The following is a 19,187-nucleotide window of genomic DNA, read 5'->3' as shown; positions in this document are numbered from 1 at the left end:
AAAACAGGTGAGTAAGTAAAGCTGTTGGAGAAATCATTATGTAACAAGCTTGGTTTTTTATGCCCAACCAGACTATACCTCAACTACTGAAACAAACAAATAAAAAATAAAACAAAAGGAAAATAAATTATAACATAGTAACTGAAAATAACAGACTATTTTAATAGATGGCAAATATTTGTTTAATTGTAATACAAGAATAGATTTCTAACCCTTTGAACTCCTTTAAGTGGTATCCTGTAAAACACAGGTTCCCAGCCCCCAGGCCATGAACTGCTACCTGTCAATGGCCTGTAGGTGAGGGCAGGCGAGCCAGCATTACTGTCTGAGCTCCGCCTCTTCTCATATCCGCGGCAGCATTAGATTGTCATAGGAGCATGAACCCTGTTGTGAACTGTGCATGTGAAGGATCTAGGGTGAGAGCTCCTTATGAGAATCTAATGCCAGATAATCTGAGGCAGAACAGTTTTATTCTGAAACCATTCCCCTTCACCCCCCCAACCTTGGAAAAATTGTCTTCCACCGAACTGGTTCCTGGTGGCAGAAAGGTTGAGGACCACTGCTATAAAAGCTTTCTCAATTTTTGAATATCATTTCAAGTAAATAGTATTTAAATAAGTCACTTTTTTGTTGTTGTTGAGACGGAGTCTTGCTTTGTCGCCCAGGCTGGAGTGCAGTGGTGCAATCTTGGCTCACTGCAAGCTCCAACTCCTGGGTTCATGCCATTCTCCTGCCTCCACCTCCTGAGTAGCTGGGACTACTGTTGCCCACCACCACGCCTGGCTAATTTTGTTTTGTATTTTCAGTAGAGACGGGGTTTCACATGTTAGCCAGGATGGTCTCGATCTCCTGACCTCGTGATCTGCCCGCCTCGGCCTCCCAAAGTGCTGGGATTACAGGTGTGAGCCACCACGCCCTGCCTTAAATAAGCCACATTTTGATCAGCTTTGTTTCAGCTCTGGGGGTTTTAAAAAAACGATTTTTTTCTCTTATCTCCTTTCCCCAATTAAGAGGGAATATAATGCACTGAATTTTAATTGGTAATTGCCTCTTTCTTACACGTGTTTGAAATCACCAATTTTACTGCATCTTAACTGACATTGAGGTTCCCTATTTTGTTTAAATTGTTACAAATTAATTAAGACATACAGAAATATAGATACAGATATAACCTTGTTTAAATTTGCACGCAGGCTAGGGGCGGTGGCTCAAGCCTGTAATGCCAGCATTTTGGGAGGCCGAGATGGGTGGATCACAAGGTCAGGAGTTCGAGACCAGACTGGACAATGTGATGAAACCCCGTCTCTACTAAAAATACAAAAATTAGCCGGGCATGGTGGCACATGCCTATAGTCCCTGCTACTAGGGAGGCTGAGGCAGAAGAATCGCTTGAACCTGGGAAGCAGAGTGGCAGTGAGCCGAGATTGCGCCACTGTACTCCAGCCTAGAAGACAGAGTGAGACTGCCTCTCAATTAAAAAAAAAAAAAAAAAAAAAAAAATTGCATGCAATTTTATTTTTAATCTAATTTATATTTACTTATTTATTAATGCAAAACTGGCCTTACAAACATACCTGATAGGAGATTTCCTATTGTCTGGGTCTGTGGCAGACACCATGCCTACAAATGATCCCTGTGGGGTTTCTTCAAAAATTTCAAATATATAATATGGAAGGAGGAAAAAAGGAGGCTCATCAACATCTTCCACCTGGATCTTAATGAAAGTGGTGGAAGCTTCAGTGTGGTACTTCATGAGCTGCTCAGCAACATGACGGTTTTTAACTTTTGCTCTAATACCATAGTGGTTCTGGTGCTCAAAATCCACTTTCTGCAAAGAAACACAGTGTACACAGAAGAAATGGCTTTAGTAACCCAAGATACTACTTAGAAAAAAAGTTTTACCTGTTAAACTAAGTCTCAGTGGCCTTTCAGTTAGATTTTTCTTTTTATGTACATGGATCTCTCTGATATAATTGTTAATCAGGCATAATAAATCTGTGTGTATATTGTTATTTACCTATTTTAATTTGGAGATAAAATTGTACTTTTGAGAGCATAAACATCTAATGAAACTGAGAATTAATTTCCTAGTATTTAAGATATTTTCCAAAAAGTTTTATTATAAGAATTAAAAAAATGTTCTGCATATAATTCAAAACACTCTGTAATAACTATCTCATCTCTAAAATCCTTTTCTCCATAAAACATAAATTACGGGTTCTCATTTCAATTATTTAAAGAGTTAAAAACTAACCAGCTACACAAAATATGTTATGTTTTAATTTTGCACTGTTCTGCAAGGCAAATAATTTTAACATGTCTACCTTTTTTAATATAACTATTCCTTCTTGAGTTTCATGATTAGTAATAATGTCAAATGTTTGCGAATCATCCTCTTCAATGCTGTAATCCATTTCTGCATTCTCTCCTATGTCATTATCATATGCCATGATTGTTCCTATGGAAGTCCCAGTGGGTGCAGATTCAGAGACAGTCAAGCGGTATAAACCTTTAAAAACAAAATTTGAGGTATTTTGGATAAACACTTAATATAGGAAACTTGCAATTATAGTTTTTTTTTTTTTTCATTTGTTTATTTGTTTTTTCAAGACAGAGTCTCATTCTGTCGCCCAGGCTGGAGTGCAGTGGTGTGATCTCGGCTCACTGCAATCTCTGCCTCCTGGGTTCACGCCATTCTCCTGCCTCAGCCTTCTGAGTAGCTGGGACTACAAGCGCCCACCACCAGGCCCGGCTAATTTTTTGCATTTTTAGTAGAGATGGGGTTTCATCATGTTAGCCAGGATGGTCTCAATCTCCCGACCTCGTGATCCACCTGCCTCGGCCTCCCAAAATGCTGGGATTTCAGACGTGAGCCACCGTGCCGGGTCACAATTATAGTATTCTTTATTTTTGATCTGTAGGGAATCCCATATCTACCTTTCCCAGTTACTTGTTCTTAATCTTTCTTTTTTCTTTCTCTTTTTTCTTTCCTTCTTTCTTTCTTCCTTTCTTTCTTTCCTTCCTTCCTTCCTTCCTTCCTTCCTTCCTTCCTTCCTTCCTTCCTCTCTCCGCCGCCATATATAGTCTCTTTCCCTTTTTTTTGAAATATAAATATTTTCTAATCTCCTATTTGAGCATCTGTCATCATCTCTCAAATATATCTTAGGAAAGTCTATCGCCAATATTATCTCTATTTACGTGCATGTCTCCTCAATATTCATGTTTTATTTTTTATTGTAACCTTCAACCATACCAAATTAAATTTGACAGAAATAACTTTCAATTTTACTCTAGCAGTCCTGATACCTGAAGTTACTGAATAAATATACATGTGGAATAAAGGTGGGAGAGTCTGCATGCAAATAGTTGAGTTCCAAGAACGATAGTTTGATTTTGAGGGTCTGAGCCTGCATTACATTAGCCATCCTGGAAATGCAAGGAAATATAGATTGAAAAGAGTTGGTAAATGAATGTAGTATAAAAAACATTTTGTAGTCAAAGATGAGCTAATTGATTTGGTCCTGAGAAATAACTGCAGATGTACTTAAAATACATAAATATAACTACAAATTGCTGGGCATTTTTTTTCAGGAGTAACTTGTGTAAAACTGATATAGAACTATACTATTTTTAAATTATTATTTGCAATTGCATTTTCATCCATGTCAATATATGACATTATTCATGTCAAGCGGCATCAGCAAACATGCAATATTTTAAAGAATGGAACTCCTTAGAATTCGAAAAAGAAGCATGTATAATAAAATTCTTCTTTAAAGGGATTCCTAGTTCCTTTAGCAGCATGGAGGAGGCAGTCACTTCAAAGACTGCATTTGAGACCTTACTTTTTAAGTGGGATAAGTGTTAATTTTTAAGAGCCAATATTTTACTACATTTTTAGAGCAGAAGTTGAAGATTGACTATATAGTAGTGCTTTTTACATTACAGAAAAATTAGAAGAATTGTTTATGTTATTGGAAGATTAAAAATCACTGACATTAATCTGTAGAAAACAATTACATTGCCATGAACGTGAAAGCAGATGTTTAAGACTTAAATGTTATTGAGTTGATATTAAACTATTGGTCTTCAAAATGAAAAAGAACTGAAATATTTTCTTCAGTCAATATTTTGTCTACACAGGTTTCCATAATTTCAAAAATTATTTTATTGAACATAATTTTTACAAGGTCCTGTCCTAGAGGCTGGAGATAGAACAGGTGACAATATATATAAAAGCTGCCACCATCAGCTCATATTCTTGACGACAAAACAGACAATAAATAAGATACTGGTATATATGAAGGTAGTATTCTGGTGGAACGGTTTAAAATTAATGATAAGGTGTATTCACTGTAGATGTGACTTTTGGATAAGAATTGAAGAAAGAAAATGAGTATCTGGGGAAATATAATTTCAAGAAGAGGAAAAGCCAGCGAGTCTGGAGTGTTCCAGGGAAAGAGAGAAGGACAATTGGTTGGTGTTGGCTTCTTAGTAAGCAAACGGGAAGATAGAAACACTAAGGTTTCAAGAGGTAATGAGACAGGACTGGACAATGGCAGATTACTTCAGACCATTATGACTACTTAGGTGATACTAAACCTAAGGATTTTGACGTCTGTGAGGGAGATGGGAAGATCTTCAAGTGATATGATCAGATGTGCATTTTAACAAGATTATAAAGCTGTGTTGAAAATAAACTAAAGGAGAACAATGGTGTAAGCAAAGAGACTAGATGAGAGCCTATTGCACTAACAGAGACAAAATAAGATGGTGCCATGTGCCAAGGTGCTAGGGGTGGAGTTGGTGAGAAGTGTTCATATTTCGGATATTTTCTAAGGCAGAGACAACAGCATCAGCAGGGAATTAAATTTTAACTCTGAGAAAAAGAAAAGTAGAAAAAGTAGCTTCAAATCTTTATGCAAGGAAGGAAGAGGGTATGCATGTGTGTGTATGTGTGTGTGCATATGTATATGTGTGTGTTGTGTGTATGTGCATTTGCTCACAGAATATTGAAAGCCAAGAGCTATCAGAATTGTGGAGGTTATCAATTCAGACTGGGAGAAAAATTATAGTTGACCTGGGTATGGCCACCATAATCTGAGTGGGATCACTAATTCTTCAAACAGTGGTGTTTATATCGAATAAGCAAGGTTTTGGCTTGAAGAACATGAAACCTGGATGTGTGGGTACATGAGATGGGAAAATCTGTTGGAATTAGGGGTTCAGAGGAGGGGCAGCTGGAATCAGGAGTTCAGTTAAGTATGTGTTAGATTTTAAATGTGTAATATATATATATATGTGTATTATATATATGTGCATTATATACTATATATGTGTATTATATATGTTATATATGATATGTATTGAATGTATATTATATATAAATATATTATATATTTGTTATATATTATATAAAATATTTATTATATATTATATAATATGCATTTATATGTAATACACATATATAATATATATAATGTACATTTAAAACCTAATATACACTTAACTGAGCTCCTGATTCCAGCTGCCCCCTCCTCTGAACCCCTTTATATATACATATATATATTTTTAATATATAATATATGCAGTTGATGAGCAGACAGATTTACTTTTGCAGAGCTCAAAGGAGAAGTTCAGTCTGAAGATGTATATTTAATGAGGTTCTCAGCCTAGAGGTGGTATGTAAAGCCATGTGTCTGGATAAGATCATAAAGGAATGAGTATAAAAGGGAAGAAAGACAAGATCAAAGGCTTGACTCACAAATATTCCAAAGTTTAAAGTATAAAAAGAAGAAGAATAAAAGGCAAGGAATGAAAAAACAGAGACTAGTAAGATAGAAGAAAAAGCTAATGAGAATGGAACATTAAGGTTTTCAAGGAGAGGTTGATCAATTACATAAAATTCTTCCAAGAAATCAAGTGTTATCAGAACTGAGAATTGACACTGCATTCCCTTTAGGTTATTGATAGAAATGATCAGATCAGTTTGGTCAAGTAGTGTGGATGTAACTCAGATGGAGGAAGTTCTGAGATTTTGAGGTCATTAATTGGAAACAATAAGTATTAACAGCATTTTAAATGAATCTTCTCTAAAGAGAAAGGAAAAATACAAAGCGTCTTTAGCTAAGTATGGAAGTGAAGGCAAGAAAGTGTTTTTGTTTTGTCTTGTTTTAGGATGTGAGAAAAAACAATAATAAACATGTTTGGATATGATAGATATGGACCAGCAGAGGATGCTGTTAACACAAGGGAGAGGGATGTTTGAGCGATGCCTTTAATTGGAAGGGTAGGGAGTGTTGCCCACAACAGAGAGTACAGGTACTGAGTATTTAAATTGAGAGGAGGGTAATGGGATTCCCACAAGGGAAAACCATGTGGACAAGAGTAAGGAGGCCAGTATTGGATTCACTGACACTTGTATATAAGTGAAAGTATTAAGAGTAATACCATCATCTCATATTCAGATTCGAGTAACGAAGATAATTTTTAAACATATTTTAAATATTCTAATTTATTCAAAATATTTTAATATTAAAGTCAGGAAAAATCAGAGGGAAACTGAGAAAGGTAGTAGAAGCTTCAGGATATTTTATCGCAGCAAGTTCCTTGGGAATTTTCCTGTCTTCCGGTCTTCTACTTGCTATTTAATCATCACCTGCATAAATTTAGACCAAATTTATTTAATAAATCCAGCCACTATTTCCCACATATTATATGCCAATTATTTTATAAAGTTCTGGATATTTCATATTTGACTTAGCGCTCTCCTCTTGCCTTCAGAGGCCATATTAATGTTGTGGACAGAACACAACATATGTATCATATACATCAGATGTGATACTACATAGAGAGAGATGAAGGTGCAGACTCTGACCCCTTTGCCTATAGTCCATCCACAGAGGAACTGTTTTCTCAACCCATATAACAGTGGTAATTTTTTAATATGACAAAATTTAAAATTGCGAGATAGAGCAGAAATAAAAAAATGAGATTTGCGATATTTATTGAAAAATCAAAAGATCTGATAACCTTGCATATGTTGGCTACACTGAGTAGTGTCCATATTATTCAGGTTTGGGCATTTGTGTGTGCACACACACATTAACAGATATTCTCAAGTCTGTACAACTAATGAATGGAAAATTCAGAGTTTAAAAGCAAATTTGTATGATGCCAACTTCCTGTGCTTATTCATGGACTCAACTACCAGAAGGAAGACAGTGAAAGTAACATTTCACTTGGGCCATTAAAAATGACATGATTTCCCTTGACTTTGAGGAATGGGGCAAGGAACAGAAAAGGATGAGGAAAAAAAGTAATCAAAAGATAGTTTTGTTTCTGTCTATAAACAATCAACAACTAAGAAATCATGCTATGGTATAATTTTTTTTATTGGCTCCTTTCTTTGTTCCATGCTAATTAAATTTTCTTCTTAGCATGATAATTATGCTTTCTGGAAGTGCTTATAAATGTATTCCTGTAGCTAAAACAGTATAACCTGAAAAATAAATTTCCTAGAAAAGAAATTCCTCCAATAATTGCATAAGAAAATTTTATGAAACATACCATGTGGTTATATTTAGCTTGTAGTAATTGCTTAAATTATTAGAGCAGGTGTGGCCTATTCTGGCTTATAAAGTAAAAAGAAATACAAAAAAGTCATTTTTAAATGATTATCTATGGTTTGCAGAAGAAGGACCCCACAAAGATATGTGTCCAAATTCCCCTGAACGCATAAATATGTTACCGAAAGTGGCAAAAGGGAATTAAGTTTGCAGATGGAATTCCAGTTGCTAATTAGCTGACCTTGAAATGGGAACATTATCCTGCTTTATCCAACTGGGTTCGGTCTAATTACATGAGTGCGTAAAAGTGGAAGAGGCAAATGTGTGGGTTAGAGTGTTGTCAGTGTGTGAAGTATGTGGCACTCGCTACTTCTGGGATGTGTGGGCTAAATCAAGAACCATAAAGAGGCCTTCAGGAATTAAGGATGTCTCCCAGCTTACAGCCATCAATAAAACAGAGACCTTAACTCTACATACATGTAAACTGAATTCTGCTAACCCTTAAATGAACTAGGATCCTATAGCAAGAAATGCCTCCCTGAATCCTTTGATCATAACCCAATGAGACCCATAATACATTTGTTTTAAGCCATGAAGTTTGTGGCAATTTATTACAGCAAGAATAGAAACTAACACATTATTCTTTCATTTGTATTTAACATTTAACATGAGTTAAAATAATCATACCAGAACAACTGACAAATTTATTTTATACAATTTTAGTGTTAATGTAGTGCTTTTAGAATGAAAACTACATAATCTACTTATATTTAACACACTCATATTTATATTGTAATGAAGATTTAGAATCCTTTTTACTTACTTTCTTTAAATATAGGCTTATTGTCATTAACATCTGAAAGTTTAATTAATACACTTGTTGTTCCAGACAACGCTCCTGGCTGACCAATCATGTCCTTGGCTTGAATGATTACCCAATACTCATCTTGCAGTTCTCTATCCATTTTAGAAGATATTCTTATGACTCCTTTAAAAATATAATAAAATTCTGATTATTTAATTATTAATCATGACAGAGTTCTAGTTGATTTAACCATTGCAATATACATTATTTTGCTATATGTTGAACCACTACAATGTGACAGAGACTTCCCTGGAGAAAAATAATAAAAATAAATTAAACATCAACACTGCCTAGAGTCTAGAGTGATCATCACAATACTAGGAACACTGGTAGGCCCTTAATAAAATACTATGTTAAGATAATCCACAGGTAGAAAAAAAGAATGTCTGTTTTTTACTTTAACCTATTTTCTGCTATCTTTTCTAACATAATATCGGCTTGCTACAGTTAACTTTGTCCCCGAAACTCTGAAGTTAGTATATTATTGATAAATTTGTAAATTACAATACAAAATTTATGAAATAAATATCATGCCCTTATTATTTTGAAGTCTACTTAGAATTATGAGATCTGAAGAAGACCTGGTTGTTGACCCACAGTCATTTTATGTGTGTGTGTGTGTGTGTGTGTGTGTACACATATAAAATATATTCAAACTCAAGATAATTAATGATAAATATTGCAATAAATGCTTAAATTCTATAAAATTATTTAGTATACATTTATTAACTATCACTGAAAAGAACCTAAGAAAATCTTAAGACAGGTTCATAAGAGAGGATTCAACATTTCTAAATATTTGGGGAGCACATAAACATTCACAAAAAATAAATAATAGCCAATACCCAAATATATCAAGGGCAAAATACTCATTAAAAATTGTGATATTAATGAACATAAAGATGGAAACAATAGACACTCAGGACTACTAGAGAGGGGAAGCGGGGGGAGATAGTTGAAAAACTTCTGATCGGGTAGCATGCTCACTACCTGTGTGTGACGGGATCATTAGTACCCCAAACCTCAGCATCACAGAATTTACCCATGTAATAAACTTGCACATTTACTCCCTGAGCCTAAAAGTAAATAAAAAAATACAATAAATTTGTGAAAAAAATGACATATGAGTATAAAATGCACACCTGATTTCAAAGACTGAGAACAAAAAATGTGAACTATCTCCATAGTTTTGTATTATTTGTTGCAATGGTAGTATTTTTGATTTATTGGATTAAATTTAATAAAATATAATTTTTTAAAAAATTGTTATATGAATTTTTAAAAGATAAATTAGACCATAACAGGAGGGGATTTTAGTTGTGGACTAAAATGTTTCACACATGTAATCAATTGTTTGAATCCAATGGAAAGCATTGAATATGTTGCACAAGTGCTGCTAGTGTCTCCCTGTATGTGACTCAGGGGAGAGGCACCTAGGAGTCTTTGTTCCCCATTAACTGTGCCTACTTTGCTTTCAACTTTTCCTCTCAGCCTTTAGACTGAATAAAGGATATGTATTTCTGGATCTTATGCACTTCAGAACTTACGCTTTCAGTAATTTAATCAATGTTTGTCGCTGTCCATACCAACGCTTCTCCAGCAATGCAAGTAATAGTTTAGCTAACCTGATCAGTATATTTAATAAGTCATTGTGCAGGGTAGGGGCTGGGGGTGGAAAGAAAACATGGTCAGGAAGGCCTGGTATGACCCAGCATGTGTTTGTACTCTAGACACCTCCCTTTCTTCTCTCTTCTGCGTTTCTCCACACTGGTGTTCAGTTATTCTAAGAGTTCCAACTCTTTCCCACCTCAGGAATTTCCCTAATTTTTCCCATGCCCTGAGATCATCTTCCACTCTCCCTTCCTTGTCTACAGACTCAGCTAAACTTTCTGATTTCAGTGTATTCTGCCTTGAACACACAATATAAAGTCAGCCTCACTGGTTTTCTCCCACTGAAGCTTTTTGGTTTTACTTCATAATTACCCACAGTGGAATGTATGTGTGTATTACTATTCATGTTTAATATCTATCTGTAAGTTCCAAGAAAGAAGAGTCCATTATTATATCTTGTTTTTGTTACTATTATGTATTATTTTAAATTTTGCAATTTGTACCTTTATAAATCTAGCAAGTTGTGTAACATTTGGTACATATTCAGCCTTTCTAGACCTGAATGTGTGAGGGAATTAAAGTCTAATGTTTTGAGGCATTCATTGCATATAATAAAATAATTTTTCTTCCATACATTTGAAAAAATAAAGGCCATGTACATTCCTGAGAGAATTCAGAACATAGGTACTCAAATAATATTTTTTAAAATCCGATTCTCTCAAGAAACCCTAATTGAAAAAGGCTGAGACATTCAATATTTGCTGAATGAATAAATAAATAAGAAATGTTTAAAGATCTAACACAATACTTTAATTCTTTAAGGGTTTTGATATAAGCTGGAAATAGTATTTTCCTTGTATTAAAAACCATAGAATTTTACGTCTTTGGCACTTCTGACGTTCTTGGGTGGTTAGTTATATATATATATATTTTTTTTTTTTTTCAGTGGAGACTATAATCTTCTAAAGGAAAAAAAATTACATGGGCCTAATCTTTGTTTAAAACACAAAAATTAATATTTGTTTAATGAATTAGGGTCATATGATTGTTTAAAGAAAAGAAAAAACTGTGTTCTACTTATTTTATGTTCAATTGATTAATGCAGATTGGTAAAGCAATATTACAAAAAGAATCAAATATTGTATTCATGTAAATCAGAAATCTGTAAAATACAGAATTATTTTTAGGTGAATGTCTCATATCAATGTGTACACTTAGCCTTATACTCAGACTTAATCTCAGTCATTCTGCAGGGTTATGCAGCTATATTTCATTGTGGTTTTAGTTTGTATTCCCTGATGACTAATGAGGCTGAGCATTTTTAATATGCTTACTGGCTTTCGGTATATTGTTCTTTGTCAATTGCTTATAGATGTTTTTCTCTATATTTTTAAATTGGGTTGTTGGTCTCTTTTTCTAATTCATTTAAAAGAATCTTTACATATGATTTACACCACATACGTAAGTAATTTGTGCTATGGACATGGAAAATCCAATCTCCTAACCTAGAAATATCAGCTAAAAGACTAAAAGTAATTAAATGCTTAGGAATTGCAATCTTTTTACTTATTGACATATCAGGTCTACTGTAAAAATGTTTCTAAGCAGAAAATTTTTGCTGACAATTGCCTTCTTTAGAATCATGTTAAACTTTGCTTGTTTCATTCACAAATACCTGTTGTTGGTTCAACAGAAAAATATGGCTGGCCTTGAAGTAAGCTGTAGAGGAGACGAGCATTATTACCACTTGAAGGATCGTCAGCATCACTTGCTGTCACCTGGATGACTGATGTTCCTAAAGATAACATAATACAGGAAATTAAGATTGTGGTTTTATTCGGGATGACTTGAGTTCTGTGAAGCGATCTTTCTTTACCAAGCAAGATGTTGTTACAAAATGAAAGTTCAATTCACCTCCTTGTTCTTAATTGTAAAAGTAATGTATATTTTTTTTTCAGGCAAAAGAATATAACTTTTAATACAAAATATTCCTAATTCCCGTATGCAATATGGAATTTTAAACATGTAGACTGATGGCCTAATAAAATGTAGCTATTAAACAATTCACTGTAATGTATAATTTATAAATCAGAAACTTTTCCAAGGTGTATTATTAGTGGAGAAATTAAAAGGAATTTGGAAATGCTTTTCACTAAAAATTATAGCATAGCCTGTACCTTAAACAAAGTGGATAAGGTTGATAAATATTTACAAAGATTATTGAACTGAGCTTGAAAGAGTATCCAGTTGAGGATAAGGATGGGCTTAATTATTTAGCTCCTTTAATTCTCTTTTCTAATATACCTATTGCTTTGATGAAATTTTTAAAAAGCAAAGTACAATCTTGCAGATATTGACAACATAAGCATTCTCATCAAAACTCAGTAACAAGAAATAAAATCATATGGAATAATTATTTATACATTTAAAATTAGTGCTCATATTTTAAAAATATTTATTCAAAAATACTGAGTTTTCAAAGTATCTTTCTGTAAACATGGAATTGAATGTTACGGATCTTACTGGAAATATATATTTGTTGAAACACTATGTACTGTGTCAATAAGAAGAGCAACACTAATGACACAAAATCAAATAACTTCTGTGGTTTTGTTTACAACTAGCATCATGAATTTTCTCATCGTAGCCCAATTTTATAAACTGATACACTCTAATAGGAATCCATTCTATACTTCACTAACATGAAACTTTTACTGTGGCCCTAAATAGTATGTATTCTTTGCTCTTTTGTCTTAATATTTTTATAATGCTATTTAACATATGTGTTAATATCATACAGCACATTCTATTGAAGTAGAATTTCTTCTTATTCATATAATTTTAACGGGTAATACATTTACCTGATTCAAAATCAAGAACAATAAAATGCATGAGAGGGAAACTCTGCCTCTTTTCCAAAATTTATTGAATAACCACTCAATGTGTAGACACTTACTAGTTTTAGATGTTTTAAAGTGAATTTATTTAGTAATTTGTAAAAGTTTTTCCAACAAAATAGTTAACAGGGACCACCACTTTCATTGATCTATGTTGGGCAAGACTTGTTCCTTTAACTATCCTTCTATGCACCGATCCACCTACTTATCCCACATTTCCTTATTATAATTCTCTATCATTTCTTTCCATAAGGGGTTCCCATCCCTGGTTTCTAGAATTATATTTCCTATCTTTGGCTTCAGATACCATCATCGAAATCATAGCATTTTTAGAGTTGACTAAAATAAATTTTAGTAATATAAGTCTTTGGAGCCCCTAAGCTAGTACTATACAAATGAGAACCAAGAAATCCAGAAAATGCAATGACTCACAAAAGGTGACCTCACACTTTGATGATAGAAATATGTCATACAGTTAGGTTCTTTTTTCCAGTCCAGTTTTTTTAACATGCTTTTTCTATAAAATAAATTTTATTATATATATTTAAGGTATGCAACATGGTATGCATATAGATAGTAACATGATTACTATAGTAAAGCAAATTATATCTATCATCTCACAATGTTACCCATTTTTGTGTGTGCATGGAAAGAGCAAGTAAAATCTGCTCACTCATCACAAATCTCAAATATAATACAATATTATTAAATATAGTCCTCATGTTGTATATTAGATCTCTAGATTTGTTTATCTTACTTATCTGATACTTTGTATTCTTTGACTTACATATCTCCATTTCCTCCATCCTCATACCCCCAACACATTGTTTTATTCTCTATCTTTCTATATTGAACTTTTTTTAGATTCCACATATAAATAAGATCATGCAATATTTTTATTCTGTGTCTGGCTTATTTCACTTAGCATAACGTCCCCCAGGCTCATCTATGTTGTGGCAAACGGCAAGATTTTCTTCTTTGACAAGACTTAATAATATTCCACTGTAAATATATAACACAGTTTCTTTATTTATTCCTCTATCTGATAAGGGATTTAAGAGAACTCATACAACTCAATAGCAAGAAGCCAAATAATCAGATTAAATAATTGGCAAAGAACCTGAATAGACATTTCTCCAATGAAGACACACACAAATAAATGGCCAATGGTTATATGAATGGGTTCTCAACATCACTAATCATCAAGAAAATGCAAATAAAAACTACTATGAAATATCACTTCACACTTGTTAGGATGTCTATTATTAAAAAGACAAGAGATAGCAAGTGTTGGTGAGAGTACAGAGAAAAGGGAACACTTGTGCACTGTAGGTGGGAATGTAGATTCATGTAGCCATTATGGAAAACAATATGGAGGTTCCTAAAGAAATTAACAATAGACCTACTATATGACCCAGCAATCCCACTACTGGGTATTTATTTAAAGAAAATGAAATACACCACTAGTAAAGATATCTGCACTCCCATGTTCACTGCAGACTTATTCACAATAGCAAAGACATGGAAACAACTCTCATTTCTCTTGACTTCCCTTTGTATCTGATACCAATGTGTACTGCTTACACACACCTGGATTATTGTGCCTGCTCAGTAACCTACTGTACACCTGTTCTCTCAGGTCTCCTCTTGATCAGACCCATAGAAAGCAAAGAGGTAGTGACATGCTGGAGCAGGTGAACATTTTTTACTGATACTTCATTTACTTGTGAACAAAAGTTACTTCTTCAGTGTTTTCCTCCTGTTGTCTACTAAGTGGAGAATCTAATGTATTCTGTTAATACATTACACAAAATAATTTCCCTGAGTGTGTAGAAAATCTAAAAGGTCAAATACTTAGAAATTTTAGTGGATAAAAACTGTGATATTATAAATATTCAGAATACCACTCACACATGAATTTGATGAGGATTTTAACTTCTGGGGAAATATTTGTTATTCTTTCTTATGTAACTTGTGGCATTTTAAAAGAACCAAGGCTATAGAATTGGTGTAATTCAACAATGTTTTAGAAATGTTTACTTTTTGGTAAGGACTATCAATGAGTATTAAGTGATTCACTCCTTACATTTTTGTGTGTGAGAAGATGTTTATGTGTATATATAGGCATATATGTATACATGTAGATCTAAGTGTGGTGTATTTATATATGTGTATATATACATGTATACACACATATATTTTCAGTAAATGTGTGTTTTACATTTACTGAAAAGGTTCCCTGATGTTCAGCTCTGCCACCTTCTCATGAAGGGGTTCTCTGTATTTATATAATCTTATCTCTGATTCTCTAGTTGGCTCCACTAGCTATTCATTGCTTCAGGGCAAATATTATTGTTTGAGCTACGGTAGTTTTGTCCTAGGCGTTTGCTCCTTATTAGTGCAACTCCTGCAGGTATTCTTCTTCAATAAAATTGCCTTGGAGAGGTTGCAGTGTTCAGACATAGCGCCATTGTACTCCAGCCTGGGCGACAGACATGTAACTGTATCTAATTATATATATGTATCTAATATATATGTAAATATATATATATATATTTAAGAGGGCAAAAATATGCAGCAGTATTTCCAAATATTTAGTGCTTGTAGTTTTTCTCTTAATTTTTATTCATGCCTTGGAAATGTCGGCTGTAAAATTTACATGAATCTTAGCAATGTTGGATTTTTACAGGACCCTAATTATCTTTGTTTATTTTATTTAGTTGTTTCCTACTTTCTTTTCCCTCTTTCAGTTATTATTGACACCATGATTTATAGAACACAGTTTAAGCAATTTTAAATCCTCTTGGATTGTTTCTATGTTTTAAAGAGAATTAAGCCTGTATGTTTTCCTAATGAGTAACTTATATTTGGCAGAAATCCTCAAGAAATAGTCAAGTAACATAAAGAGATCACAATAATAATTAAATATAAAAGCAGAAAGCAATATAAAAATATTTAACACAATTGTAAATATTTATATTTTTATAAAGACTTGTTATTTGTAAGTGAATCAATTTGTACATTCACCTGTAGTTAGGAATTAGTTTTATAGTCCACATAAAATTGAAAACATTACTATGAAACCAATAAAGTGTCTTTCAGTGGAAATGATCAATTGTCTTATAGTGCCCCTTTCCTAGTTAAATATAGGTTAACTAACACTTGTTGGTTTAGACAACGAATGTTTAATTCCTACATAACTTTTTATAAGAACATATGTATTTCAGTATTTGTCTGTAATATCAGAACTGTGTCATGTTTGAGTCATAATGAATACCACCACAATGCTCTTTTCAAGTACTGGAGGATTTCTAGGCTTATGTAATTACTTCCATTCATGTCCTGATTATTGTTTACTGTCAGAATCACTCCGAAGAGGGTTATGAGAAATGCGGCTCCCATCCCCGGTCATCCCATTTCCTAAAAACAACCCACTCATCACTATGAATTGCTGTTGTGTTCTAAAATATTATTGCTACTATTCTACATAAGAACCACTGTTTATACAGGCCATATCTGTATCCTCTTGAAACTTTTAAAATTGTATTTCCAAGGAAAATATATGTCAATTTTTTAGATAAAGGAGAAAAATAAAAAAATACAAAGTACATCTAAAAATCAACTTACATTTGCAATAAAAACTTCTTAAAAATTAAGAATAAAAGGAAACTTTCTGAATCTGATAATGAATGCTTTTAAGCCTTGACAGTAATTATATTTAATTGTGAAGTGTTAAAAGTTTCCCTCTGAAATAATAAAAAGAAAAAATTGTTTTTCTGTCACTATTTTTTTTTCAGCATTGTACTGAACTTCCTAGACAATGCAATGGGGCAATATCATGCAGTTATAACGCATTTATAGACAGGTAGATAAATATTGGAAAAGAATAAATAAAACTAAATAAAGTCAATAATATTTTTTGCTAGAAACTCAAATAAAATATGCATATAGTTACAGAAAAATATTAAATTCATAAATTTAAGAAACAACAGGGACACAAACGATATATAAAATTTCATTTTTAAATATATGAATATATGAATATATATATACTCTGGTATATATATTCACGAAACCTATTTTAGTTAAATATATAATATATATGAAAAGATAAAATATTCAGGAATATCTAAACAAGAATCGTAACTTCTGCAAAACAACTAAAGATAAATTAATGACACAAGTAAATAGATTAAAATACTGGATTTAGGAATTAGATGACTACTTAAAAATAAAAAGATACACAGCTTAAAAGCTATCTCAATCAAAATCCTAGTACATTGTATAAATGTTTAACTTGGAAAGACAGTTAAAAAAATAAATAAAATTTTTATGTAAAAACAAGGACCAAGCATGGCTCAGGCATTTTTTGTTTGTTTCTTTTGTTTTGTTTTTGTTTTTTTTGAGAGAAAGTCTCACTCTGTCGCTGAGGCTGGAGTGCAATGGTGTGGTCTCTGAACACTGCAACTTCCGCAAGGCAATTTCATTGAAGAAGAATACCTACAGGACTTGTACTAATAAGGAGTAAACGCCTGGGACAAAACTACGGTAGTTCAGACAATAATATTTGCCCTGGAGCAATGAATAGCTGGTAGAGCCAACTAGAGAATCAGAGATAAGATTACACAAATATAGAGAACCCCTTTACCAGAAGGTGGCAGAGATGAACATCAGAGAAACTTTTCAGTAAATTCTGCAGGGTCACCTTGATCTCTCCATTTATCTGTCCATCTATCTAACACCAATTTTGTGATACAAAATTTGGCACCTGCTTTACACCTTTCTTAAATATCAGTTTAAAACAGATTGTAGATCCAAATGTGAAATGTAAATAATAAGAAACATAAGAATATAAATATTAGAATAATAAAACTTTCAGGAAAAAAAGAAAAATAGAGGGGGAAAAGCAAAAATTTCAGAATCAGGGCAAATATATGTATATAATATTTATGGAAAACATATATTTAGTCCTGGTGAATTTTTTATTTTTCTCAAAGCCCAAATCTCTTTTTCAATTTGTTAAACATATTTTTTGTTACGCTTCCTAGCCTGGATTGGTTGTTCTTACTCTACTGAAGAAGGATAGCATATTTAGGGTGCATTATCTGATAAGACCATGAAGCATGGTACAGGTCATATATATCTAACGTCTTTAGTCTCTCTTCATTCATTTGATGAACATTTTATTCTAATAGCATTAATACTTGCAAAGTGGATCTTACTACATTAGTAAATCAAAAATTAAATTCTCCATTTTATACTAGAAATAGATATTTCTAACAAAAGACAAATAATGTATGTGCACATTAATAAAATCTTTTTTAGAGAAGATTTTAACATTAAATATAGCACCAGAAGAATATTCTTCATAAGTATTTACATCATTTAATTAGTTTCTTAGTTTAACTATTTTATCGTACAATGCCTTTGGGTTATCCCTTGTTCTCTTTCAGATTTAACTATGTCTTAAGAGAAGTCTATTTATTGCTCATTTGTCTGACACACTTTCTCACACTCCATGGAAGAAGCTACAAGTACAAAACAAATGTTTGCAAAACTCACTCTGGGTTATTTTAATGACTTAATAATAGTCATTTTGAAAGACAGAAAATCCGAGACAAATGCTTCTAGGACATGATGACAGAAACATAGAAGTAAAGCAGAACTGTCCTGGGTAAAACTGGAGATCTGATCACTCACTCTACCTTAAAACAACAGTGACAATATAAAGTGACCACCCGAATAGCACACAAAATGAAAATAACGTAGCACGAATTGTGTATATTGAGTTGCCACAGCCTTAAGTCCTATTATTCCCCTCAATACACCATCCAGTAAGCAGAATTGGGTAACTACCAAATGATGGGAACTCTGAAAAGTTTAAATTAATAAGATCCTTGAAATCAAATTAGCAAGGAATGTAAACAGAGAGTGAAAAAATTCTTTTTGGGGGACTGAAGGGTCCAAAGTTCAGCATGCATCCCTGAGTGGGGTCACTGTGGCTGGATCAGAGGTGGCAGTGGTATTTGGAAATGCAAAGAATCAAAATGACTTGTAGTTTGTATCCATTCTAAGTGAACAAAAGTGTACTTAGAAAAAAAATATTCTCTTAAGAGTCATATTTTAATTAAAGTATCTTATCAGTTCACTTATTCTGATAATAAACATACAAATATAATTATTAATGTCATAATCTTGAGTTCCATTATTGTGTAGACAGTTGACATTGTTTGTATTACTCTGGAG

The 19,187-nt window shown here is 33.0% G+C and overlaps 1 protein-coding gene across 1 annotated transcript in view; it reads right to left on the bottom strand.

The window, feature by feature from the left end:
• Window positions 1-19,187, bottom strand: part of CDH19 (cadherin 19) — a 114,498-nt gene that overhangs the window by 41,431 nt on the left and 53,880 nt on the right. The window contains exons 4-7 of the mRNA XM_055296945.2: window positions 11,720-11,839; window positions 8,392-8,556; window positions 2,325-2,509; window positions 1,575-1,828 (exon numbers count right to left, since the gene is read on the bottom strand). Of these exons, the coding sequence (XP_055152920.1) occupies window positions 1,575-1,828; window positions 2,325-2,509; window positions 8,392-8,556; window positions 11,720-11,839 (724 nt within the window). The remainder of the gene's footprint in view (window positions 1-1,574; window positions 1,829-2,324; window positions 2,510-8,391; window positions 8,557-11,719; window positions 11,840-19,187) is intronic.

This window comes from Symphalangus syndactylus, chromosome 1 (genome assembly GCF_028878055.3).
Source record: "Symphalangus syndactylus isolate Jambi chromosome 1, NHGRI_mSymSyn1-v2.1_pri, whole genome shotgun sequence".
NCBI classification, from domain to species: domain Eukaryota; kingdom Metazoa; phylum Chordata; class Mammalia; order Primates; family Hylobatidae; genus Symphalangus; species Symphalangus syndactylus.
Note: the sequence above shows the minus strand (reverse complement) of the source record. Positions and strands in the feature narration are given on the sequence as shown.